The sequence below is a fragment of the Cucurbita moschata genome, unplaced genomic scaffold (genome assembly GCF_002738365.1).
Source record: "Cucurbita moschata cultivar Rifu unplaced genomic scaffold, Cmos_1.0 Cmo_Scf00037, whole genome shotgun sequence".
Classification (NCBI taxonomy): domain Eukaryota; kingdom Viridiplantae; phylum Streptophyta; class Magnoliopsida; order Cucurbitales; family Cucurbitaceae; genus Cucurbita; species Cucurbita moschata.
In genome coordinates, this window is record NW_019268553.1 from 1953119 (window position 1) to 1980992 (window position 27874).

The window sequence follows — 27874 nt, forward strand, 5'->3', positions numbered from 1 at the left end:
TTGTCACTTTCCTTAATAGATTACCTTTCTAATCTCCCCCATAAGAAACGATTAAAGAAACAAACTAATGGTTCTCTCGGGTGTTAGCCTGAAAAGATGACTTTGATAAGCTACTCAACTCTTTCCATACTCTTAAGTTAGCCTGAAAAGATGACTTTGATAAGCTACTCAACTCTTTCCATACTCTTAAGTTAGCCTGAAAAGATGACTTTGATAAGCTACTCAACTCTTTCCATACTCTTAAGTTAGCATCAGCAGGACTAATTAGTTTGCTTCTTCCCTTTTGCTCTCTGCCGTCGGTTTCTAATCCAAATAGAAGCTTCCCAGTGTCCTATTCCTAAAACAGGTTTAAGGTTTGATGGGGTTAACAAAAGGTCTGAGACCAAGATCCAAGCCACGCTAACTGGATCAAATTAGATATAATTGAGTCGAATCTTCCCTTGTCTTTACATATTTTTCACCCCCGGCCTCTATTTCCCATCAAAATCAATGGCAAGTAGTTCATGCTGATTCCCACATTTCTGGGAATAGATAATAGACCTTTGTCCCTTATGTTCCCTCGGCTTTATCATCTCTTTTCCTTGAGGTTGAACCTCTATCCTCAATCATTTCCTCTTTGGCTCCTTCCTTTACTTTCAACTTTGGCTTTCGTCAGGCCTTTATGTGATATGTAGGCTTTATATGTTGCTGCTTTAATCTTTCTTCTAGCTTATACCATTATCCATCCAGGGACTCCAGATATTTGTTCTTCTTTTAATCCTTTAAAAGGGTTTTGGAAAGTCGATGTTTCCAAGAAGGTCAAATTCTTTGCATGACATGTCCTACGTGGGGGCATTTAATACTTCTGATCGGATGCAGAGGCACTCTTTCTTCATTTTGTGGCCGCAGCGGTGTGTTCTTTGATTAAAAGAAACAATTTTCCAAGCCCTTGCAATATCTTTGGTGAACATTGAACTTTGGTAGAGTAGGGAAGACTGCATTTTGTTTATAAGACACATAGGTATGTATTAGAACAAAAAAGACACTGGTTTTGATTCCATATTATAGATGGGAATTTGTTTCTTGGATATATGACTGAACGATACAGATGGCATCGAGAACTTATTTATATTCATACTATATTATTCACTTTCAGTTTTCATAGTCTAGAAATGAATATGGGCTTCCCCCGTAACCCAAGCACCTCAGACACCTCAGGATACAAACTCTTCCTGATCTCAGCATACACTTCTCCGTTCCACTTTCTTGCCGCCAGCTGCTCCCCAAGCTGCACTGCAGCGTTGAAGACGCCGTCCTCGCCGTGGTGCGTCGATTCCACAACGCCCATTCTGACCGCCGCTTCACCTCTCACTTTCATCCCCCTCAGAATCAGGTCGCGCGTAGCCAAACTGGAGCCCATCTTGGACTTAAACAGTGCCGTGAAGTAGTCCGGCAGTGTAAGACCCAGATCCAACTCACGCATGTATAGTACGCCCCGATCGCTCCTCATAATCAAATAGTCGTGGCTGAGAGCCAATGCGAAACCAGCTGCAGCGGCGTGTCCTGCGATGGCAGCAATGGTTGGCATAGGAAGGGAAAGGAGTTGGGCTACGAGGGGCTTGAAGATCTGGATTATGTGGTTTAAGCGGTCACGGGCACCAGAAATGGAGCCGGCGGCAAGAGCCCAGGGGAGATCGAAGCCGTTTGAGAAGAATTTGCCATGGGAAGTTGTGATGAGAACTGAACCAGGGGTGGCTTGTGCCTTAACCTGTGAAAGGGCTTTAAGAAGGGAGTTGATTAAGGATGGGCCGAGGCGGTGATCGTCGTCGCCGGTCAGAGTTAGGATGAAGAAATTGCCTCGCTTCTCAACTGTGCACATTTTCCACTGCTAAATTAATTGGCCTCCACTCTTGACTCAACTCAACTCAAAATCTTCCTCAATTTATCTTCCACTTTAATGCATGTGACAAAATATCTTTCGTCCATTCATCATCAAGAAAAAGTAGCTTTTTGCCCAAAAAAAAAAAAAAAAAAACCCTTTAAATGCTATACAAATTTGGTTCATTTTAATCTTCCTATTATCAAAATTTTGATCCCTATTTACAAAAATTCAACAAAAAATTTTGTTCGTTCATGGGGATAACTAGAGTAAAATTGAAGGTTCAAATTTGCATACTTTATGGTGCTAAAAAAGTGGTAAATAAATCTATTCACTTGATGTTAGGCAGGTAGCCCAAGCCTAATCATGTGCTTTAAATGTGTATGTCGATTAATGTTGAATGTTCAATTATATAAACTCATTGGTTTCAACTGCTATCAATAGACATGCTTAAGGCTATGGTGATTGCATACTAAAAAAAGAATTCAAACTTCAGGCCGAACAGATAGACACCAATAGGACCGGCAACATCGCTATTTTCACAGACGGTTGCCGGCTGTTGGCGTCCCGATGAACAATTATCCGGTCATCCCTCAATGTAAATTCTTCATCACAGCTTTCAGATTACGAGAAAACACAATGGATTTAAAATAAAGACGGCACAGGAAATTTATTACTAATCATGAAATTCGCATCATAAATTAGCACAATTGCCAATTGAGATGAACAATTACTTTTCGCTTCTCAGAGCTTAGAAATCGAGAAGACCTTTTCCGGCAATCCAAGCAGCCGAGAGATCTCAGGGTGAAGACTTTTCCTGATTTCCGCGTAGGGTTCACCGTTCCAGTTTCTCTCCGCCAACTGTTCCCCGAGCCTTACGGCAGCCTTCATGACGCCGTCCGCGCCTTCATGCGCCGATTCGACGATCCCCATCCTTACCGCCGGTTCGCCTGTCACTTTCATTCCCGTCAGTAACACATCGCGGCGGACAGAGCTCGAGCCGATCTTCGATTTAAACAGCGCCGAGAAATAATCGGGCAGAGTTAGCCCTAGATCTACTTCACTCATGTACAGAACGCCTCGATCGCTCCGCATGATCAAATAATCGTGGCTGAGAGCTAATAAGAAGCCGGCCGCGGCGGCGTGACCGGCGATGGCGGCGATTGTGGGCATAGGAAAGGAAAGGAGTTCAGCGACAACGGGCTTGAAGATCTGGACCATGTGGTGGAGGCGTTCGGCAGCGGCAGAAACAGAGCCGGCAGCTTGAGCCCAGGAGAGATCGAAACCGTTGGAGAAGAATTTTCCATGGGAAGTAGTGATGAGAACGGAGCCTGGAGAGGCTTCGGACTTGACTTTGGAAAGAGCTTTGAGGATGGAGGCGATGAAGGAGGGGCTGAGGCGGTGCTCGTCATCGCCGGTGAGAGTTAGGATGAAGAGATTGCCCCGCTTCTCGACCGTGCACATCTTTGGAAGGTTGATCTTCTAATCCTACCTCTGCACTCAACCAAATATCACACTATTTATCTCCAAATCAAAAATAAAATAGCGTTCGGACTCATAGACTATTCAATCTTATCAAGATTTTCTTCCAATTCAAAATTTTCCTTGAATTCATTATCACTACTGGACTACATAAATAGCATACCAAATATAAATTTGATTTTTTTTTTCTCTGATAAATAATGTGTTTATAATTCAATCACTAACCATGTTCATCTCGAGCTCCTGAAAGTGGTGCTTAAGGAAACTACTCATCTATATACTCGGACAAGTCTCCAAAATGTTAAAGCATATTAAACCATCAACTGTTAAAATCATTCTCACCTAGTAAATCAAAAGGACAATCCTTCGCAAACATCAATTCATAGCTCGATTAATATTAAGTCACCTATGATCATCATGTAAAATAGACTAAGTATTTTATAGCATTGAATAGAATACTGTTACTCACTTGTCTCCAAACAAACAATTTAGATTAAATGATTTAGGTAAGTTATTAATTTATTTTGCAACCGGTCCACCAAAACGACACATAGAATGCAACTATACTTCCCTTTTACCTTGCCTGTTTACATCTTTGAATTCAATTCATTTAATAGCGAACACATTTCAGGATACAAACTCTTTCTAATCTCTGCGTATACTTCTCCATCCCACTTCCTCTTCGCCAACGTCTCCGCCATTGCCACCGCCGCATCCATCAGCGTATCCTCGCTGTTGTACGCACCGTCTGCAATTCCCAACTTTGTCGCTGTTTCACCGTTGATCTTCATCCCCGCCAGCAGCACGTCCCGCCGGACCGAAGCTGAACTGATCTTTGACCTCATCAACGCCGCAATGTAATCCGGGAAAGGTAACCCCATGTCAATCTTGTCAAGCATATGAACAAATTATAATGTCAATGTTTCGTAGTCACTCGTCTGAGTTTTACACTATAATTCATGGCACTATAAATAAATGGTGATTTGATTATATGTTCACGGTTAAATTACTTTCAAATTTGTGGATGCATGCAGTTTCAAATCCTCAAAAAAGTCAAAATATTGAAGTGTTTATTAGTTATTTTCAGAATATTGAGGATTCTAGGTTGTACATGTTCTCGGATTGTGTTGGGTTGGGAGATTTTTTGAAACCAACACGATTGTTCAGGATGGTTGGATTCGTAATCCAACCTAACTCAAAAATTTTCACCACTCAATCCAACTCAACTTTTTATTTTTGGATTGGGTTTAGGTCGGAGCATTAAGCAGAGAAATCCGACGACAAACACAAAGTGGAGAAGTTCGACAGAAGTGAAACAAAGTGTCAAGTGGAGAGAAAGTCAGCAACGACGTTCGACGAAAAACACAGAGACAAATTTGAGCAGAGAAATGGGAACTGAGAAAAGAATCCAACAGAGAAATAGAGGCAAGCGATATCGACGCTTGATGACACATAGAGACTAAACGAGAGTAAGAAGTCGAACAACGACACACACAGAAAGCCGAGAGGAGTCAAATGACGAACAACGAAGACTAACGTTGTGATGTGAGTGTGTGAGACTACGAGAGCGAGAGTCGAGACTTCATTTCACTTACCTAATTACCCTCAAGGATGAGGACGAACGCTGCTGCACGACAAAGTCTCGAACTTATGGTCAAAGAGCAAAGAGAGAGACAGTTCGTAGAGAAACAGTGTGCAAAGTGTAGCCACGCCAAGGTAAGACGCAGACAATGACTCATGGGCTTAGACAGTGTGGGAATGGGTCTATTTCATTTTTTTTTTTTTTTCTAAAGTTTTCAAGTTGGGTCGGGATACCCAATAATTTAAATTTCAAACTAAACCCAACTCAATCCGAATCGGATTTTAAACAACGACCCTAACTCAGACCCAAAATCCTTTTAAATCCAACCCAACACTTAAAATAAGGACTCAGTTCGAATTGGATGTACACCTTAAGTTCAACCCACTTCCATTTTGCATGAGCCTTTTTAAAAAACTATTTAGTAAGTATGGATTTTGAATTAAAAATTTTAATATTGATAATTATATTTAAAAATAGATAATTTTTTTTAAAGTAAACCATTAATTTTTGTTAAATTAAGAAAATAATGTATAATATAATAGATTATAAATTATAGATATTGTAAAACAATAATTTAATATTCAATAAATTTTTGTTAAATTAACAATAGAATATCGCGAAACATTAATTATACACATTTTTAATAAAAAAGTGTGCCTAATTTAATTAATAGTAATTTATTTTCCACCTAATATTTGGTATACAATTATAACTAATTTTATGGGTTGTAAATATATAATGAAGCTCATTAATAAAATTTATAAATATACTATCAAATACGTGTATGAAATCATGAAATACAATTTTATTTTTTTTTATTTATTAAATCCCTTAATTTCAAATTTTTATTTTTAAATTGTCTACCAAATTTCCAACCTTTTTGCTAAAATTATAAATATTTTAACTAATCAAATTATAAACATTTTTATTTTGATTATTTAATGGATTTTTTAAAGTTCATTACCAAAAAGTTAGAGGTATAGTTTTATTTCTTATTTAATATTGATAAGAAATTTTAAAATTTTAGATCACAATTTTATTTTAGATGCATAAATGAAAATTTAGGAAAATTATTAAACCTATTGGTTAAAGTTTATAAACTTATTAACTACAAAATACAAAATTTACAAATATATTAGTCACTATCTTACTAAATCATAATATTTTTTAAGCTCGTTTCAATAATAATTTAATATAATATTTATGGTAATATCCTTTTTTTTTTTTTCCTTTCTTTCTAATGCCAACCTAACACGATATTAGTGAATTTAATAGGATATTAATGCCAATGTCCTAGCACTAGTTTAATATGATGTTAAATATCGGTATTAAATATTATGGATAGTTGACCATTCATTATAAAGTAAATATCTAGATATTTGTCTTATATTACGGCTTGCCATATTTGTCATTTTATTAAAGGAAAATATATTGTATTCATTTAGTATTCTTTTCTTTTATTGCTATTTCCATATTATTGGTAAATTGTGTAAATAATTATAAATAAGAGAACTCTCACATCTTCTCGGTGGGGTGGATTAAGCAAACATTTATCTTAAACATGATACTATTTATTTATTATTATTATTTTTTTAACTGTGATGGTTGATGTTTAATAAGTCAATAAAAGTTTAATTCATTGACTTTAAAAAAAAAAATTGATAAACTAAATTTATAATTTTAAAAATTTAAGAACCCACCAAAATTTATAATTTATTTCTTAATTGTGTCTTTAAATTTTGAATATTTTCAATTATGTATTCGAAATTTAAATTTGGTCTAAAAAATTTTGAAATGTAAAATTATTTTATAAAATATATTGTCAATTAAAATAAATAATGGAAATCAACTAATAGTTGATGTGTCAAAATTATAAGGTGTATGTATATTACTTACGACTATTTAATTTGAAAATATAATTTCAAGATTTTTAAAATAATTAATCAATTTATATACTTTTAAAAAAAAATGGATATGAAACATTTCAAATTTTAAAAGAATCTATGATGACTATTTTATATAATTAAACATAAAATTTTTAAATAAGAAAAAAAAAAGAAAGCAAATAACCACTGACCTCGCTCATGTAGAGGAAACCTTTGTCGCGCCTCATCAGCAGGTAATCGTGGTAGAGAGCGAGAATGAAACCGGCGGCGGAGGCATGGCCGGAGACAGCGGCGATGGTGGGCATGGGGAGAGAGAGAAGAGCGGCGGCGACTTGCTTGAAGATGTGGACGAGGTGGAGTATGCGGTCTGTAGCGGCGGATTTGGAGGCGGCGGTTCGGGCCCAGGGAAGGTCGAAGCCGTTGGAGAAGAAGCGACCATGGGAAGTGGTGAGGAGGACTGAACCGCGAGTGGCTTGGGACTTGACTTGGGCGAGAAGAGAGAGGAAGGAGGAAATGAAGGTGGGGCCGATCCAGTGCTCGTTGTCGCCGGTGAGGGTCAGGATGAAGACACCGCCACGCTTCTCTAGAGTGCACATGTCGTTTGATGCAAATGGTCTATTCAACTTTTTTGTTGCGTAAATAAATAAGATCAAGAAAGCGTTAGGCCCAAGCACTTCGACTATCAAATTTTTAATTTTGTCTAATCGATTCTTTAATGCACTTAATACCACACCATTTTATTTAACTTAGTCATGTCAATAGAACTCTCGAACAAAAAAGTTATCGAGTGGGTTCAACGAGACGAAAACACGAAGTGCACAATTGGTCAAAAATTCACTATGAAGGTGGTTTTTTTTATAAATCTTCTGACCATCCATATCAAATTAGACGTTATAAAGAAACTGAGTCAAAGTTTATCAAAAGTCAAAAGTCAAAATTTGTAATGGACTTGACCACGTGGAGACGACACCGTGGAGGAATGGATGCAACAAGTCCAGGCTGCCCTCACTGACGAGGAAATTTGGACGGCGAGGATTGAAGAGGTCAAGATGCTTTTTTTGATGAACAGAACTTATTATTCATTTATATTACGTGGAAATTAGTGGTAAATATTATATTATTGCATCAGAAGATTAGAAGTCCAATGAGCGTGGCCCTCATTTTGTGTAAAGTCAGCAGCAAAAAAGTCTATTTTTTGAGACAGCGATTGGCCAACCATACCCAATTAAAGCGCTAAATGTAGACCATACACGTGTACATGATCGGTCACGTAAGTAATTAGTCCAGCATCACCGAATCCTACGTCTCCACGTGGAATATAGAGATTTCAGGTGTCCGGTAAACCAAACTCTTTTTTTAGGATTTTCAGAAACAGTCAATGACATGGCCAACTCAACCTTTGAATTTTGACCAATCTCTCTTAACCCTTAAATCTCCGTACCTGAATCTGAGAAATCACTCACTCCTCTCTCTCTCTAAGCTTCTTCCACAATTGTGTTTTCTTACCCACTCCAATCTTCAGACAAAAAAAAATGGCTGGTTCAGAGAGAAGAAACACCCCGCCGACACGGCTACAGAGCCAGGCTCCGGCATCCATTGTGATAAACCGAGCGTCGAATTGGAACGTGGCTATACCGTTGTTGACCCCTCTTGTATCAGCTTCACCTTGTGGTAATTCAAGCCAAGATGTGTTGTTGATGGGTGAGAATAAGGCGAGGGAAGAGACCAAAGGGCTAAACGTTACCAAGTGGCAACACCCGGCGTGTCCGTTGTATGATGGGCCACTCCCAATGGGCACCCCCTTTGTGCCGGTCTGAATATATACACATATATATACTTAATCCACGAAACAATGTGTATGTATAAAGCTTCTCTGGATTGAATTTTCCATTTTGTAATTGTTTGAAAATTGTGTGGGGGTGATTCCAACTTGATTCATATAAAATAAAGAAACGATAACGAATCACGCGGAAAACTAAGGATGGACTTCTAGTTATTAATAAACACACAAGTTTTTCAAATCTTATCCTCATTTTTTTTTTAATTCATATCAATTGGTCAACTTACTGTCACTTCTCCTTTTTCAAAAGAAATGATTTTTTGTTCCTCTAAAAACAAAGATTCCATCCCCCAGAACTTAGTTTAACATTTTCGTATTAGGTAAATTGAATTATGTAATATTTGGATATTGGAGTGAAAGTGGGTAAGAAATGGGCCAATTAAAGAGGAGGATAATGGGGGGAGGGGAGGCCCATTTATCTTGTTTCGAGAAGAACAGAAACAAAAACAAAAGTGGTTGTCATAGGTCACCCCTTCCCACGCGCACGCCACCCACCAAACCCTAATTTCCAAGAACCCCTAAAAGCAGTGCTGATCATCACACCATTTCTTATATATATATATATATATATATATTATAAACAAAGACTACGTTTTCCACTTACATAAATAAATAAATAAATAAATAGATGAATCAAATAATTTAATTTGTTTGGTTGTTATAGGCCCAAAATTTGCACAATATTATAATTTGTTTGGTTGTTCCCATCTCTGGGTTTATTCTTCTTTCTTTGCTACTCCTCCATTCCATTTTCTTCTCCTCTCTCAGAATTAATCTTTTTTTTTTAAAAAAAAATTTAGATTGAGGGATCGATTAATTGAAGTCTGGCGAATCCTTGGTGGACAACGCAGGTGGGGCTGTCGGGAGTGGATCATCATCACCCCACAGCAATCAACTCGCCTATTTACAAACAAAGCGATGAAAACAGCGGCGGTGGAAGCGGCAGTCGAGACGACGACGACGACAACAACCGTGACGAGCCTACAGAAGGGGCGGTCGAGGCTGGAACTCGAAGGCCAAGAGGCCGTCCACCTGGATCTAAGAACAAACCCAAACCGCCTATCTTCGTCACGCGTGACAGTCCCAACGCCCTTAGAAGCTACGTCCTAGAGGTCGCTGCGGGATCTGACGTGGCCGATTCCATCGCTCAATTCGCCCGTAAACGCCAGCGTGGCGTCTGTGTTCTCAGTGCAACGGGTTTGGTTGCTAACGTCACTTTGCGTCAGCCCGCTGCCCCTGGCTCCGTAATGCCACTCCAAGGAAGGTTCGAGATTCTTTCTTTAACCGGCGCGTTTTTACCAGGCCCGGCCCCACCTGGGTCCACTGGCCTGACCGTTTACTTGTCCGGCGGTCAAGGGCAGGTTGTCGGCGGTAGCGTTGTTGGGTCGCTTGTAGCTGCTGGACCCATTATGGTAATTGCTGCTACTTTTGCTAATGCGACATATGAAAGGTTGCCTCTTGAAGATCCCGACGACCATGAAGTTGGCAGTGGCTCCGCTTCACACGGCGGTGGTAGAAGCCCACCGCCGGAAATTAGAGGCAGTGGAGGAGGGCAGATGGGGAGTGGGATGCCGGAACCGACTTTGCCTCTCTATAATTTACTTCCGGATATGATGCCCAACGGAGTTCAGCTTGGGCACGACGGGTACGCTTATGTCCGGCCACCATATTGAAATTTCAAATTATTTAGCCTAACTAGACAAAGAACATGATATGATGATGATGATCTATTCAACAATTAGGGTTCCTGATGAAAATTAAAAAAAAAAAACAAAAAAACAAAGCGAGAGAGAATTAAAGGAGGGATGTTTTTTTTTTTTTTTTTTTTTGATTGGGATTGATAAATAAACAAGATAATTGGGTTGTCTTTTCAGTTGTGGTGTGTTTTTTCTTCGCTATTTTTATGTTATGGCTAATACATCATTTGATTTGAGATTTGTAAAGCATTACAAGTTGTATTTAATTCTAGCTATTAATTTCTTCATGCATTATAATTACAATGTTGTTGTTAGTTTTCATTTGCATTCTTAGCCATGTTCATAAAACCCTACTTTGGATGTAATGAATTCAGAGTATTGATTGAAGGTGTAGTAGTAAATGAGGTGAACCGAGACCAAGTCTAAATGAGATTGATACTGAGAATATAATGATTAAAAAAAACCTTAATTGATAGGAAGGTTTGAATTCTCACCTAACATATATTTGAATATTTAAATTGGAAGAGAAACACTAATTAGATACCAATAAAGGACCCAACACAAGCTAACAAATGAGAAATGACAAAATGAATCAGACAATTAGAACGAAATTAAAGGGGCATTGTATCACTAAACTACTTTTCTTTTGTTTTTCTTCTTCACATTCAATGAATTAACCAAAGATCATACAGAAATTAAGATGAAAGAAACAAGATTATACTGAAAGATGATAGATTAGGGGTAGCATCGGTCAACCAATAGGACGCTGGTGAGTTTGATTAGGGTATGGTGTTAAAATGTGATTACAATATTATATTAGCAAATAGGGTTAAGTATATATTATCATCATGGGTGACCTCAGTATCTCACCAAACCATTTGATTAAGGTTGATTGTTGTACCAAAATATATATATATATGTCTATAGATATGGTTTTCCCTAGCCACTTGTTTGAGCATTGACTGTGTTGAAGATATGCATTAATGTGTGGGGAAGAAGGGATTTGAAACATCCAAAAAGCAATCACAATTATGGTCAAAAGGAGATTGGATAGAGATGAAGAAACAGACACAAAAACTTGATTTCATTTACTTTAATTTGTACACTGAATTTCATTTCATAAACACTTGCCCCCCACCCCTTTTTGCAACCTAATCTAAAATTATTGTATATTGAAAGCCGAATGTAACCCATTAAACCAAAACAAAACTAATGAAACGCACACCGCCCAATTGGTATGGTTAGTGGGACACCTTTGTTTTGCCTTTTCCTTTCATATCCATCAACCTTACCCATTACTACCTTCTCTCCCTCTTTATTTTATTGCGTTAGTTGACAAATACATTTGATTCTATGTTGATTAGAGGCGAACAAAATTAGAATTTTTAGTTAATGGAAGAATATTATCGCATTATCGTCTTGAGTAAGATGAATATGTACTATTATGAATAATGCAATGAATAAATAAAGATAATAAACATAAAAAGAATCAAAGTAAATTGATTCAATTTGAATCGTGTTCTCTATTATTTAGGAATATAATAGTGGAATTGAAACCACTATTAATATGAATTTTCAGGTGTCGTAAAATTTTTTGAATGTATGTGTCGTTACTTCTATCGATTATATTGATTATGAAGCATCTTAAGGGAGTTGAGGAAGAAATTAGGATGAAAATAATAGAGAAATGAAGGGTGTAGAAATGGGAGGGATATTGATGTGACAAAATGATGCTTTAAAAAATGACATAGCTTTTTTTTCCCATTAAAGTTACAAAAGAAAAGTAATATTTCCTATTTTGCAAAGATCCAATGCCTAATCCTTGTGAGGCCCACTCCCTGTTTCCCCTTCCCACAAACGACAAAACATATTCCCACCTCCCACGTGTGCCCCCTGACCCTGCCCCCACTATGTTTTTTTTTTTTTCTCCCACGTGCGAGAGTTGTTGCTGCTTCTGTCTGTGTCTCTGAATGTCTGTCCTTCACCTTTCTCAACTCGGCCTTCTTTCCAAACCAATTCCCTTTCTCTTCTACCCCTAAACCCTAAGCAACTAAAAACAAAAGGCAATGCACCAGCCGGGAATCGAACCCGGGTCTGTACCGTGGCAAATTAAATAAAATAATATTTTAAGAATGCAATAAGTGAATAACAGTCAGTCGTGATGGATTAGAAAATATGAAATTGAATTCCAGGTTTTTAAAAAAATAAAAAAATAAAAAAATTGTTGTTGTTTCTTTATATGCATCATCCATTTTACCTACTCGTTTATTTATTAAAAAAATAATGAGAACGTTTTTGTTTCCCATTGTTTTGGTTGATTTGGTTGACCCAACATAAAGAATTATTATTAATTACTGGAATATTTAAAAATGTGAATTGCATATATATTGTTAATGATTCTAAACCCTTTATTCACAGAGGTAGTTTAGTTTGTATTAGCCTATTGGGTATCTAAGAAAAAAAAGAAAGTAATAATAATAATAATAATGTGGGCTGCCAATGCAGTTTGTGGGCCAATGTCGTAAAAGGGGATTGGAGTGTAGTAGATCCAGCCCATATGGCTGGCTACTTCTGAAAGGGCTTGAAGCCCAATAGGCCTGCCTACCTTTTACCCAAACAATGTCTGAATAGAATCCAGGACATAAAAAAATGAGAGCAAAGTAGAAGGCTACATGAGATTCAGAAGAAAATTCGGTTCCATTCATCCAATTTGTTCCATTTCTTTTCAACATAACCAAAACAGAGTGGCCCCAACCACAACTATTCTATACCATTTTCACTCTCTCCCTCTATCAACATAATAATAATAATAAAACATTCATCTTCCTCCCTCCCTCACACAACCTTGTTTGCTTGCACCAATGCCCGACGTATCTCATGGGCGATTCCTTCCAACTGAACTGGTTTTCGAATCACGCCGTTCATCCCGATCTGCACGCATCTCTCCCAGTCTTCACCCGCGCTTGCTGTTAATGCAATGATCACTGGCCTCTGATTCTGGCTTCTAAACTTTCTGATCCTCGTTGCAACTTCAAAACCATCTAATTCTGACATATGAAGATCCAACAGCACCACTTGGATTGATGAACCCCCCGGTGCCATCACTGTTAGACATTCATATCCAGAAGAAACAGCGATCACGTTGCACCCCAACTTCTCCAGCATTTTTCGTGTTACACCTCTGTTCATATCGTCACCATCTGCTAAAATAACTTGCAATCCTCTGAAGATGGAGTTGGAGTGTGGATGCTCAAACGACTCGCCAGTCTCGGGCATGGCCACTGCTATGGAGGGCCGGAGTTGAAAACGAAGAACCAGTGCCATGCTTCGTGTAAATCCTTGAGGATTAGGGATTACCCATATATTCCCTTGCATCAACTGCCAGTAATAAATCCCCATCAACAAAATTTACAATTTAGCACGACAAATCCAAAGCTTCAAAATGCAACGTCTGTAGTTTCAATGAAGTTCAAAAGAGAAGGACAAGGATTATACAGACAACTCACCTTAACAAGCTTCTTGCAGATGGTAAAGCTCAAGCGTTCCTCGGCTCCGTCACTGGCGTATCTCCCATCACCGGACACCACATTCGGTATAGAGCCCTTCGATTGAGAATTATTCTTGTTTATCCCAACCTCAAATCTGATAAACACATCCCCATCAGAAGAGCTTTGTCTCCAGTTACCCCATCTTTGGTCATTCCTTCCCTGACTTCCACTCTCCGCCACAGCCCGAAACAAAGCGTATCCTCCTCCTTGGTTGATGTCATTTAACAATAGGCTACCAACCATGTGCAAAAGCACCTGAAAAACCCTTCTTTCATCGCCCATGACATGATCGGGCAAAGACCTCTGAACTTCAAAGGAAAAACCAAAGCCCTTATATGCACACAAGCACTTGGCAAGACAAGCTGCCTCCTTTATCATTGAATGTAACCTAAAAGATCTCATATCCAACTCCAACGGAAACCTTGCACTATCCTTAATTGGGTCTTCCATAACATCATCTATCAATGTAGATACAACATTGCCAGTTCTCACCATTGCATCGAGTATAATTCTTTGGTCATCGTTCATACTCTCATTCTGCAACATCGAAAGCAAACCCATGATGGAATGCATAGGTCTTCTCATCCCATCACTCATTACCTTCTGGAACGAGTTTCTAGCTTGGCTTGCCATCAATGCATTCTCCTTGGCCTGCTGCAGTGCTCGATTCTGCTCGGCCAGTTTCTCTCTCATAAGCTGGGACTCCTCCAGAAGCGCGGCATGGGAGAGAGCTACGGCCACCTGGTCAGCAACCACCTTTATTATCTCAAGTTCCTGGTTACTCCAAGACCTAGGTTGACCACCAGGGAGAACTAAAACCAAAATTGCATAGTAAGTCGGAACTATCTCAGGAGTTCCTCCCTTAAAGTTGGAAACACGTAGCATCGGCATCCTAATCGCTGCTGCCGGTCCCCGTTCATCAGACTCACCACAGTTAGCAACAACAAGTGCTGAATTAGGCCCAAGAATGTTAACGCCATCGCTGCCCTTGATTTTAATAACATCAGAATCACTTATTGGTATAGAGACATTGTATCCATTTGAGAAGCTCCTATCTTTCAACTCGTGAGTCAAATTCATCACCGTCTTGTTCTCATTGGGCATCCAAACTGCACAGTAGTGCAAACCCAAAGTTTGAGACAACTCAAACATGGTCGTGTAAAGTATCGTATGTCGATCGAGCGATTTGCGGATCTCTTGGGTAAGCATCCGAACGTGTAAGCCTGCTTCTTTCTGCTTCAATATCATTCCAACTTCTCTTCCTAGATCCCTTGTCTTCTTCTTCAACATAAACTCTCTCACCTTCACCTTGAGAAGCAAAGGAATGAGTGTGATGAGGGTTATAGCAGTAGCACAGGAAACCAGAGCGGTGAGGATTTTGAAGACAGTGAGAGCTAGCATTAACTGGAAGGAGTGGGGGCCATAAGTCCAGCCATTGAGCAAATGGGTCAATCCACATAGAACAATGAAGGCAATGAACTGAAATAGAACCCATTTGAAGGGTACATTGGAGCAACTAACGAAATAGAGAAGCTCAATAGGAATGGAGAAGTAGGCCACAGCAATCAAGAAATCGCTCACACGCTGACACTCCAAAATGCTCTCGATGCTCCATAAACTACCCTCATCATCACAATTACATCGCGAAAATCCGTTGTCGGCAGCAGAAACAGATGCCAGTAATAACAAAATCAGAAACCCAGATGGCAATGCCTTGAACATTGCATCCAAAGCCCAAAATTCTTCAATCCATTTAAGCCCAAAAATCGAGACACTCAAACCCCAACGACTTACCGATAACGGTGTCGCACTTGGCCTCAACTATAACAACAACACACGCATCTCCAATTCCCATTTCCTGGAAACAAAATACAAAAACCAGAGAACCCACATCAGCCAAGTGGAAGATTTTCAGTCCTCATTCAACCTAAGTATCAGTGCCCTTCTACCTAGAAACAAAACCCCCCCATCCCCACCCCGATTTAAACTTCCCCATCGACGTTCCTCTTAAGGTAAAGAGAAAATCAACTAGCATTATCAAGAAATTAGAAACCACACCGACCAACCCTCCACCATCAGAGAAGTACAAACGATAAGGATGCAAAACAGAAAAAGAAGATAAAAAAAATATAAAATAAAAACCTGAAGAGGGAAAAGCAAGAAGTCGCCAATACATCAGATTCCATTCACATCCAGGTTCAGATCTTAGCATTCCAGCCCATGCAGAGAGGTCAGACGGTAGGCAATCCCATCTCCCTCATCCATTAATCCAATCCATCCCAGCTTCCGTCCATTTAAACCCAACCCAGCAAACAGGAACCGAAATCAATCGAGGAATCCCAGAATATGAGTTGTTCCCCAGAGTAAGTGATTAAGGCAGGAGAGAAAGCACAAATTTATGTTGAAGAAAAAACAGGATTACAGGAGAAAAGCAAGCCAAGGCATGAGTAAGAAGCGATTGAAGACACAATTGACAGAAATGAAAAGAAAAAGGAAATCAGATCTTGTTTGAGAGATGAGTTGTAGAGCTTATAGTATAGGCAGGTAGAATGAGGAGTCGAAAAAGAGGGGAAGAGAAAAAGAAAAGAAGGCAAAGCCCTACACTCTTGTGTGTGTGATTCGCGAAGTGGGGAGTGATGGGGTTTCTCTCTCCCTGCCCTTGACAATTGAAACACAGAGTAAAAAGGGTTTTGAAGAGAGAGAGAGAGAGAGAGAGAGAGAGGTGAAGAAGATGGGGGGAGAGAGGCAGAGAAGGAGAGGAAAACGCAGAGTGTTTGCGCCGTTGTTTCGGAAACGAGGAGAAGGAAAAGGAAAAGGAAAAGGAAAGGAAGGAATTGAAGAAGGACAAGGAGAGAGGGGTGTGGGGCCCTGTGGGTGTTACATGAAGAGAACTTAGACGCCCTTCTGCTTCCTTATAAATCTCCCAATATATTTTTGTTTTTATATTTCTCTCTCTCTCTCTCTCTCTCTCTCTCTCTCTCTCTCTCTCTCTCTCCCCTAAACGCAACCTGCCCTTTTTTTCCCTTTTTTTCTTTTAAATAATAATTATTTTATATTTGCCACGTATGCTCCCCCCTCTTCCCCCAGGCTCCTCTTTGGCCCAATGCCTTTCCTCCCTCATTTTTGGTTTCCATTGGCCCAACCTTTTCTTTCTTAATTCCTCTCTCTCAGCTCTATTCCTACTTCCTCAACTTCAACACTCATAACTCATTTATTATCTTTTGAACTGGCCTAAGGGCCTGCTGATTAGGTTAATTTTTATGGTTCCATATAATTTGATCCAATCCCACTCAAATGGGTCACAAAATACAATTTTTATTTTAGGAATACCATATATTTAATTTTAGATAATTTAAAACAATTTAAGTAAAGAATATAATGTAAATGAAAGGGAATTAAAATATTTATAAAAATTGTTTAGGATAAATTGAGTTATAAAGATTTTTAAATTGTTTTGGCGGTGAGAGATGGAGATCCAAATCACATTCTAAAAATGGAACCGTCCAAATCTGTATGTCCCGCGTTTTTTTCTTCAAGTGGTAGCCGATCCCGATCCCCTTCCCGCAATCCTTTTTCTTTCCATATAATTTTATATCAAATCTAATATTATATTTCATAACCAACCCATGTGTAAATGAACCGGGCCAGATGGATAATATAATTTCATCTCCGGCCCTATTTATCTAACCAGAGAATGAAGGGTGGAATTTAAAATTGGAGGGTTGTGTTGATGGAGGAACAAGAAACATCAAATTCATGCTCCACCATTTTGACAACTTATATATATATATATGTAAAAAGACATAACATAATCATTGTTTATCAGATTAGCCATTGCCGTCCAATTACTTCTTTGACCATATTTCTTGAATGTGGAATTTAGATGTCTCCATATTGCGCATTTATCACAATTTAGATATTTTGGATAATATTTCATTAATAAATTATTATGTGGTACATTTATTATTGGATTACTTTAATCAAATTGAAGTGCCCAATTATATAAACTAGTTGTAAATAAAAAAATAAAAAAAAAGAACAAAATTTACAATTTCAGAAGATTAGGAAATATAGGTATTTGGGTTCTGGGCTTTACAAAACGGTTTCGTTTTTAACATTATCTTTACTTAAAATGAGAAAAAGAAAAAGAAAAAAAAAAAAGGATAAAATTAATTTTGAATAATGGGTTAGTCAAAGTTCCAAAATTCTCAACCATGCACCTTTCCATATTCTCTTCACCTTTTAGTGCATTCAATGAACGGTTCATCAGCCGTTGGATAATTTTAACTTCCTACGTTATTGTTTTTTTTTTTTTCCAAAATATATAAATTTTTTAGCTTAAATTATATAAAAATTTATAAAATGTCACTGTTTTTCTTTTTAGTTTTATTATTAATTTAAAAAACGAGAGGGAGAGACATTGAATCAACCATCACAACTCATTAAATGCCAATTTATTCCCACATTGATAATGATATATCCTTTCACACGTGTCATTATTTTATTATTTCTATTTTCCGCTTTTTCTTTTATTTAATGTGATGTTTAAATCAAACCCACATAAGTCCGTGGCCACAATTTTCCCCCCGAAACGCGTGTTGCCACTTTCTCTACACAAAAAAAAAAAAAAAAAAAAATTCAGGTTTAATCATAAAAGTTTTACAATTAAATTAATTAAATTATTCAAAAAAAAAATTACTTATTTCATGAATCAAACATTAGTTTTCATATTAATTGAGCATCCTAACATGAGCCAAGTAGTGGAGTTTGTGCAACTTTCATTTAAAATTATAAAGTTTATGCTCGATATGCTCTAATCTAATCAAGTGAATTATGCTAAAATCGACCGAATTTGATAGGGAGGAGCGCGGAATAAAGAAGAAAAAAAGTAGTGGGGGAGTCTGCAAAAATGCACATGCAACTGCAACATCCCAACATCCCATGTGTAGGAAGTAAGAGGGTCCATTAGTGAGGGTTTGGGGTGAGAGGGGAAGGTTTGAAGGGTCTTATAGTGAGCAATGATCTTCATCATGCCACATATCCCCGCACCCATTCCATCCTGCATTAGGGTTTAGGGTTTCTTTCATGATCAAATCTTCCACCAATTGGGCCTTTAGAAATTTGAAAGAACAATTACGACTTTTCTGTTATAAAATTTGGGCATTAAGTTTTATTACGTCATAAAAGGAAAAGTGTTAAAAAGAAAAAAGAATTTAAAGAGAAGAAAACAAGGGATCCACTGTTGTTTGGGCCCCTAATTTGGTGGTATGTCAAACGTTGTGAGTCCGAGGTAGGAGACGGGCCGACTGATGTGCAACGGCAGAGGATGTTTGGGTCTTCGGGCTGAGGGCACTGTCGGACGCTTTCTTTTACAATGTCCTCTTCGTCGTCCTTGGATGTCCCAAATTCGACAATAGATATATATATTTTTTTTTTTACTGAAATAAATCCTCATACACATTCAATTTTGTAAATGGTGGACCGATTTTGGGCATTTATGGGAAATTGACACTTCCCATTTCCGAAACCAGTAAATGCTGGGCCGATTTTGGGCCATCACGAGAACTAAAACCCCTTCATTGGTCCCGCTCCTCGCCCACATTCTTTTGAATCTCCAACCTATCTTCATCATCATCCCTTCCTTCCTGTCATTTTTAGACTACATTTCACACATTTTATTGATATAAGTTGGCACGAATAATAAGTTCATATATCTTCTGAGCATTCATGTTTTTGATTCATCTCTCGTTTATTTGGTTCACTCTTTTGATTCATCTCCCATTTTAATGATTCATCTCCCATTTTAATTTATGCATGACATTAATGCTTTTTTGCTTATCTAAATGATTGTTTAGGGTAGTTGAGAGGCGTGGAGTTTGGTTGAGTTTGAGTGTCTGTCACTTTGTCGAGAGACTTTGTAGTAGTGTGAGAGTGATATACACTTTGCCAACACTTTAATTATTGACATTGGTTGCTACCGGTAGATATAAAGAAATTTATTCTCTTTAAACCAAGTAAATCTTTGTTTAATCCATGTTTACGAGTGTGTGAATGCGATCGATCTTGCTTCTGCTTTGTTACAATATTAACTACTCTAACATGGCTACAAACAAATCACAATAAATTTTAAGGTCGAAAAAAAGTGACTTTTTTCATAGTGAAACCTTAGAACTCAACTTCTAAATGCAAAAGTAACTTTAATTATTTAAAACATGATTCATATAGTTTGATACTTTTTGGAGCGGGAAATCTTGGTTAGGAGACTTTTAATTAACTACTGTATGAAGAGTGCAAAAGAAGAGGTTTTAATTTAACAATGCTGAAGATTGTGTTTTTAATAGCTAGCTCTGAGAAAAGATGACAAAATTAGACAGAGCCGAGCAGGTAATACAAAACATTTCAAGAAAACAAATTCAAAACCACGTTCCCCTTATTATCACCATCGCTGTACAATAAAACTTGAAAAATAACGCACCCATCTGGATCTCCTCTTCTTCTTTGTCGTCGTCAGATTGGATCAGCGATATTCATGCCCGAGTCGAAGCTCCAAATCGACTTCTTCATTTTCCCAGACACCCCTGGTTTGATCAATTTGGAGGCTGAGATCGGCTCCGAGAAGCTCTTGATTGCCGACACCGGGCGATCTGATCTGGGGGTGAATAGGGAAGTTGGTGGCGGAGGTGTCAAAGTACATCCGGTAAGACGACGGCGGCTGCGGCGGCGGGGGGTAATAGGGGAAGTTGGGTTGGGTGGAAAGGGGAGGGAATAATTGGTCGTTGGAATGAGGAGAAGAAGAAGAGGAATGAGTGAAGTTGCGGTGTTTGGGTTTGGCACGGTCCTTGCGGTGGATGTTCATGTGGCCACCGAGGGCTTGAGCATTGGTGAAGCCACGCTTACAAAATGTGCACTCGTAGGGGCGTTTAGTGGGGTCATTATCGGTGGGATGATGATGATGGTGATGTTGTTGTGGCGGCGGGGGGTCATATTCGTCGCTGGAACTGTCGGAGGTCCCCTGTTTTCCAAAATCCATGCAAAATTATGAGGAGAAGAAAGAAGGGAATGGGTAAAAGGGGGAGTAGAAGGCGGAGTCTTTATACAGAGAGCAGAAAGTGGAAGGACGTACAGAGACAAACACAAAACATCTGCGTTTTCCATTGTGGCATTTATGGATGTTTGTGAGAGAGGGTTATATGGGATTCAGCTTGCGGAAGAAGGGTTTGTTTTTTTAAATAGTTCGGGAGCCGGCTGTGGAAGATAGAGAAGGGGAGAGTAAATTGGGGAAGAGATCATTAAAAATGGGAGTGAGTGGGAGATGAGTGGGGAAATAAATGAGGGATAGGGAAAAATGTGAAGGCCGGGTGGAGAAGAGGGGAACGTGGGCCAATCTGTGGGCGATGCATCCTGGGGGTTTCACCTCTGCTCGCACTCAGGGTCACGAGAGATGCCCTTTCTAAACAGCAATCAATCCTCTTCTCTCCTTCATCTTTTACATGTGATTATAATATACTCCCCATTAACCCCCCATACCATACCATATGGTATTGGAGGGAGGATGCGGCCCACAGAGAGGAGCAGTTTAAAAGAGAATGAGTTGATTCTAACTTGCCTATTATTTTAATTATGGAAAATCTCCACCTTACCACATGTCTTCTTGCGTCGCACTTTTATCACTTTTATTATTTTCCCATATCTTTTAAAACTTTTTAAAATATATTTTTCCTCCCATGTTAGACGGCCGTTTGAACTGCCAAATATATTTACAAATTTATTTTATTTTACCTAAATGTTGTTTATATATATGATGGTGTATATATATAATTTCTCAAATTACAAATAATAAATAAATTTGTACTGGAGAGGGGGTGGGCTTGTTTGAAAGAAAGATATGGCCCATTGGACTATGAAACTTATGGCCCAAAATAGACCATTTATTGGGCCTAATTGAAATGCATTTTATACTGACCGATCAACCGGTGAGTACAACAGCCCACAGATATATAGTTTCATAGATATATAGTTTTAGAAGGAAAGTAGTTTTGAAACATTTATGAAGAGTAAAAAGTAACCCCGGGTTATTTTTGAAACGAACAGAGACATAGTTCTATTTAGGGGACGGAGTTTGAAATATGTTTGTTGTAAGACATGAAATTGAGTGAGTGAGTGAGTGAATGAAGGATATTTGGAAAAGAGGGGGGGCTAAAAGGCATGGATGGTGATATATGTGTTCCTTTATGCCATGTCCTCCTAATACCCACTTTCACCAAAAATACACATTTTGGAGACTCCCACACCCACTCCCACACCTTTCCATCCCTTTTGTCCCCATGCCTCACCTCTTCTCTCATCATCTTTTCACCCATGTCTATGGACTATTATTAGGGTTTTTTTTTTTTTTTTTGGGTAAATATTGAAAGGGTTTGAATTGTATTTATGGTGATGATGGTGATGATGGTGATGATGATGATGTAAATGAAGAGGAATAATTTGTGGAAGCAGAGTGAAAGAGATGGCAGAAGGTGGTTTCTATTCCCAGTTCTGATGCATTTACTTCATTCACTTTATAAATGGGAGACGAAGATCAAACCCCAATACACAATCCAACACCTTCATTTATTGCCCTTTTGCTATTTCTACTGATTAGTTTTATTCATCATCATCATCATCACCTTCCCCTTCATCTTCACCATCATATATATAAACAACATTTTGGTATTAATTAAATGGAAAGATGAACAAAGTCAAACTCTTGAATTTTGGCTTCCAAACCCTAAACCCTAAACCCTAATGTTGAGTAATGAGGTGGGTGATGTGTAGAAGAAGAAGAAGAAGAAGAAGAAGAAGAAGAAGAAGAAGAGGTGAGTTCGTAAGAGAAAAGTGGAGAGAATTAAAATTGAAAGAGGGTGGCACAGTTAGTCTGAAATGTTTGGGACAGAGGAAAGCATTTGGATCCAAATAAGGAAAACCCATCATGGCATTTGACGCCCAGACATTGTCGGGAACATGCAAAACCAAACACAAAACCACACACCCTCTCTCACATTTCTGGGAAAAAGCATCCAATGACCCTAAAACCAATTATCATTCCTTTTGGTAACCTCTTCCTAACTTCACTTCCATGCAATCTCACACATCAATCAATCTCTTCTATCCTCTCCCCCTCCCCTCCATCCAACATCCAAGCCCACACCTATTGGATATTGTCTTTTTTGTGTTTTCCCTCTCGAGCTTCCTCTTAAGGTTTTTAAAACACGTATGACAGGTCAAAGTTCCCACACCCTTACACTGAATCTCACAATATCAAACCACTTTGATTGATTCGGTCAGAGTGATCGACCCGACCCTCCATGTATCTTTATAATAGTATGAAGTTATCCAACTTTGGTCACCAAATTTGATGGGATTTTAGGAGATTTGTTTAAGAAGTGGGAGGTAGTCAAAATATAACGTCATATCACTCCTATAACCTAAACTTGAGATGTTAAGTTGGTAGGTCAATGTATTATTGTTCAAAATCTAGATTATGAATGAAATGATAAGAAATAACATTGGGGTCACAATGGATAATAGGGCACAATAGAAGCACTTATAAAGAATGAATATGCACTGAATTTGATGATATTTGGTTAATTAAGTGTTAAGACATGATAAGGGAGGGAAGGGAAGAGGAGATTACACATTGCATAATATTATATATTGTGAGATTTTAATGAGAGTCTCACTAAATGAAGGAGGTACAGACAAGTTGATTCAGAAAAGAAATGGAATCCTTCAAATCAGACACAAAAAGATGAACCAATAAAGACATTGAAAGAGTGAAAGAAGCAAACAATAATGTGGATATTGGGAGATGGAGAAGCTGAATATATTCTAATTTCAACACAACGTAGGAGAAAAATTTGAAGAACATGTTCCCACACCACAACTTCATGTCATCTCTAAGTTGAGTACCCTAATCGGAGCTCCAAATCAATGTCCTTCTTCTTGGATTCAGTAATTAGGGTGGCAGTGTTATTGGTAGTGTTGATTTCAATGTCCAAACCAATGAATTTGTGGGGCTTGTTCCTATTAGGTTTGGCAATCTCCAAGGCTTTGAAGGGGCGATTAGGGAAAGGGTTATGGTGAAGGTTAAGGTTGAGATTTGTGAAGTGGGTATGATCAGCAGGGGGAGAGTAGAGTAAGGCTCTATCTCTACGATGGACATTCATGTGGCCGCCAAGTGCTTGAGCCGATCTGAATTCCCTTTTGCAGAAGTTGCACGTGTAACTTCTTGGTGGCCATGAAATCCCATTTATGAAATCCTCCTCTGCCGCCGCCGCCGCCCTGCACACCTTGTTTCTCTGGCTTTTCCCTGCCCCGTTGGGTCCTCCTCCTCCTCCTCCTCCTGCTGCTGCTGGTGCTCCTCCGCCGCTGATGGTGGTGTTCATTGTTGTTAAACTCGTACGACAGGCAGTGCGTAGACAGTTCCTCTCCATGGATGATGCTTGGGAGGGAGAGAAAAGTAAAAAAAAGATACCTTTTTTATGTTTTTTTTTTTCCTTCTCTCTGTCTCTATGATTACTAAAAGGAAAAGAAAAAGGGGAAATTAGGTTCGGGAAAAGAAGAGAGAGAGAGAAGAAGGAAGAGGAGGAAAAGAGAAGGCCCTGAAAATGTCCTTCATGTTTATGGTTATGAGAGGTTATTTTAGGGAACCTCGGCCTGGGCGAGTAATGGCGTTTGCCATTTATGGGACTCAGAGTTTATGATATTCTTTTATTACACCTTCTCTTAAATTAATGTAACACTGTTTCTGTGTCTCTTCTTTTTCTTTTTGTTCTTCTTCTTGGTTTCTGTGTCATTCACATCTCTCACACACTCACTCTCCACTACTTCAAACACAATTTTGTTTGTTTGAAACCCCTGGTAAAGACTTAAGAGTTACTACTACCTCATTCAATATCCATTTGGTTCAGAAATAAATATGATTTGGGCCTTATTCTATTGAGATAAAAGTAGATATGATTTGGGCCAAAAATGGTTAACATTGGTCGCCAGTGTAGAGCCCATTCAGGCGTTTGGTTAGTGCGTGGGCTATCTTATGTTTTTAAAATGGTTTAATAAGTCAAATTTGTCATTCAGGCGTTGTAAATGTCTTTTCTTTCATAGATAACAAAACATAAAACCAAAAACAACATAGATATGAAGGGCGGCTAAGAAGAGTTAAGCAGCGCCAGTATTATGGGCAGCGGAGATCTGAAGCCTAACAAATTCCAACTCCATCTCCAATTCAAAGTTCCTCTTCCGCTCATTCTCCAATTCCCTCGTCATCTTCTCCATCAATCTCCCTATCTGCTCCTCTCTGCTCATCTCTCCCCCTTTCTCTCCTTCTATCAGCTCTATCAAACTCCCCACCGCCCTCCTCTGCTCGTCCAAGCTCCTTTTCAGCGCCACCAATCCACCCATTATCGACTCCCTGTCAACACCCTCCTCCTCCTCCTCCTCCACTCCGCCTCTCCTCCCGTTCCCCGTTGGTGAACTCAGATCCGATACCCCCGAACAGCACTCACTCGAATCCCTCGAACCCTTCTCCATGATCGATTCCCCACCGAATCGGACCTGTTTCATGATCGAACATTCATCTTCCTCGCAGTTTTCCCCTGGAAAAACAGGCTCCAGCTCTAGCCCATCCTCCTTGAAATTCCACCCGCTGATCCTCCTCTGTTTTATAATTTCCTTCTCTATTTCCTCTTCATCTTCTTCCTCCGTTTTCATCGATGGCAATCGCTGCAATTTTCCCAATTTGAATCTCTCTTCAACACTCGGCAAACCTTGTAATACAGTCTTTATGAGAAGATCAGGGCCCTTGCAGTTCCTGAAAAAGGGATGTTTGAGCAATTTATCGGCGCATGGTCTTCTCGATGGCTCCTGATCAAGGCATGAGGCTACTAATTCCTTGAACCCTTTTGAAAATTTGTTCTTGTTATTGCTGCTTTGTTGATTCTCGTAATCCGAGAATCGAAACCTTCGCGTGATTTTCAGGAGGAGGGACTTGGAAGGTGGGAGATGAGAAAGGGGAGGTCGTCCGTGGGCTAATTCCAACGCCGTGATTCCAAATGACCATATATCCGCTTTCAAACTGTACCCATTGTGCGAGTGAATCACCTCCGGCGCCATCCAATATGGCGTTCCCGCGATTTCCTTCAGCATCATCGAGGTCGATGATGGAGAAATTGGCACCCCCTGTGTGGAATTGGCCTCGAAAATGGATGCCGAAACTCCGAAATCAGCTAGCTTGACGGACCCATTTGAGTCCATCAGAATGTTTCCGGCTTTAATGTCGCGGTGGAGGTGGCCTTGGTCGTGGAGGTAAGTCAGAGCGTGTAGAATTTCCCGGAGAACGACAGCGATGCAGGGCTCCGGCAAGCCGTCTGGAAACGACGACGTAATAATGGACTGTAAAGATCCGGCAGACATGAACGGCATCACGACCCAAAGGCGACGATCGACTGTGAAAGAACAGTGGGCGTTAAGAATGTTTGGATGAGAGAGAAGTGACAGAATTTTGGCTTCTCTTCGAATGTCATCGAAATCGGCTCGTGATCGATCGAGGTCAATGGCTTTGATGGCCACCACAGCAGAGTTCATGGGAATGCAAATGGCTTTGTAAACGACGGCGCTGACGCCGACCCCAATTTCATCGATGATTTTGTAACAGCTAGAATCGAGAGGGAATTGGGGCCTCTTGGATTCGTCTTGATCGTCAGGAAACTTCATGATGAGCTCGCCGGACTGAACTCGCCGGAGCGAATTTAGACGAGAAAGTTTCATGATATGGGGTGTGAATGGCACACAGTTGGAAGCGGGGTTTTAAGAAGTTATGAGTGAAGAGGAAGAGGATGAGGGAGGAGATAAGAAAAGGAAAGAAAGTGGGGATATTGAGCAGTTTTCTTGTGAAAAGGTTGGAGCGTGAAGGTGGAGTTCTTAAACATGGAGATGAGGCATGTGAAACTTCAACTATAAATTTACTTCCTTTTTTGAGAGGGAGGAGTGATTATATTTCAACTACTTCATATATATAGAGAAAAAGTTATATTTTTAGTTCAAATAAGGTCAAAATTTAAATCTTTTATAACACATTTCATTCATATCATCAAACTAGGATAAACTATAAATACATCCTAAAGTGACTTCAAATGGAAAGTAACCCTTATCAATTCACACAACCATGCCTCGCTGATCCGGAAGCTCATCAGAAGCCTGCCCAAATGTTTCCTCTCGATCTCTGAAACTTTTTTGTAACGGCCTTACCCCACCGCTAGTAGATATTGTCTTCTTTGGAATTTTCTTTTCGAGCTTCCCTTCAAAGTTTTTAAAACGCGTTGTTACGGAGAGGTTTCCACACCCTTAAAAAAAAATGATTCGTTCTCCTCCTCAATCGATGTGGGATCTCACAATCCAGCCCCGAATCTCACAATCCACCCCTTTCGAGACCCAGTGTCCTTGCTAGCACTCGTTCCTTTCTCCAATCGATGTGGGATCTCCCAATCCACCCACCTTTGGGGCTAGCGTCTTTGCTGGCACACCCCACTTCGTGTCCACCCCCTTTAAGCCTTTTCGCTGGCATATTGCCCGGTGTCTGGTTCTGATACCGTTTGTAATAGCCCAAGCCCACCGCTAGCTGATATTGTCTTCTTTAGGCTTTTCCTATTGGGTTTCCCTTCAATGTTTTTAAAGCCCGTTTACTAGAGATATTTTTCCACACCCAAAACATTTCATCTCACAACTATCTTTTAGGCAGAGAAATCAGACGCCCAAAACATTTTCAGATTAATGAACAAACATCTAATACACAAGCCCAAGCTTCTTTGGTAGTTTCTACATAAATTACACTCCTTGTTGTGGCTACATGAGGAGTTTCAAAGCCATGAAATCACCATGCCATTTCATCATTCCATGGAGGAAAACTCTCATTGGTTTTCAAAAAAAAAAAAAAAAAAAAAAAAAA

General features: G+C 39.3%; 8 protein-coding genes across 8 annotated transcripts; 1 reads left to right on the forward strand and 7 right to left on the reverse strand.

Moving 5' to 3' along the window:
- Positions 1-1000: 1000 nt before the first annotated feature.
- LOC111431761 (enoyl-CoA delta isomerase 2, peroxisomal-like) lies at positions 1001-1965 on the reverse strand. Its single transcript, XM_023068466.1, has one exon. It carries the CDS (start codon positions 1856-1858, stop codon positions 1139-1141), a length of 720 nt encoding a protein of 239 aa, XP_022924234.1. The 5' UTR covers positions 1859-1965; the 3' UTR covers positions 1001-1138.
- A 358-nt stretch (positions 1966-2323) lies between these two features.
- LOC111431760 (enoyl-CoA delta isomerase 2, peroxisomal-like) lies at positions 2324-3458 on the reverse strand. The gene has a single exon (XM_023068465.1). It carries the CDS (start codon positions 3320-3322, stop codon positions 2603-2605), a length of 720 nt encoding a protein of 239 aa, XP_022924233.1. The 5' UTR covers positions 3323-3458; the 3' UTR covers positions 2324-2602.
- A 361-nt stretch (positions 3459-3819) lies between these two features.
- LOC111431765 (enoyl-CoA delta isomerase 2, peroxisomal-like) lies at positions 3820-7407 on the reverse strand. The gene is made up of 2 exons (XM_023068470.1): positions 7000-7407; positions 3820-4227 (listed from the first exon to the last, which is right to left on the reverse strand). The coding sequence occupies exons 1-2, from the start codon at positions 7402-7404 to the stop codon at positions 3928-3930; spliced, it is 705 nt and encodes a 234-aa protein (XP_022924238.1). The 5' UTR covers positions 7405-7407; the 3' UTR covers positions 3820-3927.
- Positions 7408-8340: 933 nt separating this feature from the next.
- On the forward strand, positions 8341-10648 carry LOC111431828 (AT-hook motif nuclear-localized protein 20-like). Its single transcript, XM_023068529.1, has 2 exons — positions 8341-8579; positions 9472-10648. The coding sequence occupies exons 1-2, from the start codon at positions 8341-8343 to the stop codon at positions 10319-10321; spliced, it is 1089 nt and encodes a 362-aa protein (XP_022924297.1). The 3' UTR covers positions 10322-10648.
- Positions 10649-13002: 2354 nt separating this feature from the next.
- On the reverse strand, positions 13003-16749 carry LOC111431949 (ethylene receptor 2-like). The gene is made up of 3 exons (XM_023068680.1): positions 16036-16749; positions 13852-15751; positions 13003-13723 (listed from the first exon to the last, which is right to left on the reverse strand). The coding sequence occupies exons 2-3, from the start codon at positions 15613-15615 to the stop codon at positions 13181-13183; spliced, it is 2307 nt and encodes a 768-aa protein (XP_022924448.1). The 5' UTR covers positions 15616-15751; positions 16036-16749; the 3' UTR covers positions 13003-13180.
- A 3461-nt stretch (positions 16750-20210) lies between these two features.
- Positions 20211-21242, reverse strand: LOC111432102 (transcriptional regulator SUPERMAN-like). Its single transcript, XM_023068901.1, has one exon. The coding sequence runs from the start codon at positions 20921-20923 to the stop codon at positions 20411-20413; it is 513 nt and encodes a 170-aa protein (XP_022924669.1). The 5' UTR covers positions 20924-21242; the 3' UTR covers positions 20211-20410.
- Positions 21243-23550: 2308 nt separating this feature from the next.
- Positions 23551-24630, reverse strand: LOC111432071 (zinc finger protein 11-like). Its single transcript, XM_023068871.1, has one exon. It carries the CDS (start codon positions 24363-24365, stop codon positions 23829-23831), a length of 537 nt encoding a protein of 178 aa, XP_022924639.1. The 5' UTR covers positions 24366-24630; the 3' UTR covers positions 23551-23828.
- A 389-nt stretch (positions 24631-25019) lies between these two features.
- On the reverse strand, positions 25020-26971 carry LOC111431839 (serine/threonine-protein kinase BLUS1). The gene has a single exon (XM_023068539.1). The coding sequence runs from the start codon at positions 26695-26697 to the stop codon at positions 25090-25092; it is 1608 nt and encodes a 535-aa protein (XP_022924307.1). The 5' UTR covers positions 26698-26971; the 3' UTR covers positions 25020-25089.
- Between the last annotated feature and the right edge of the window lie 903 nt (positions 26972-27874).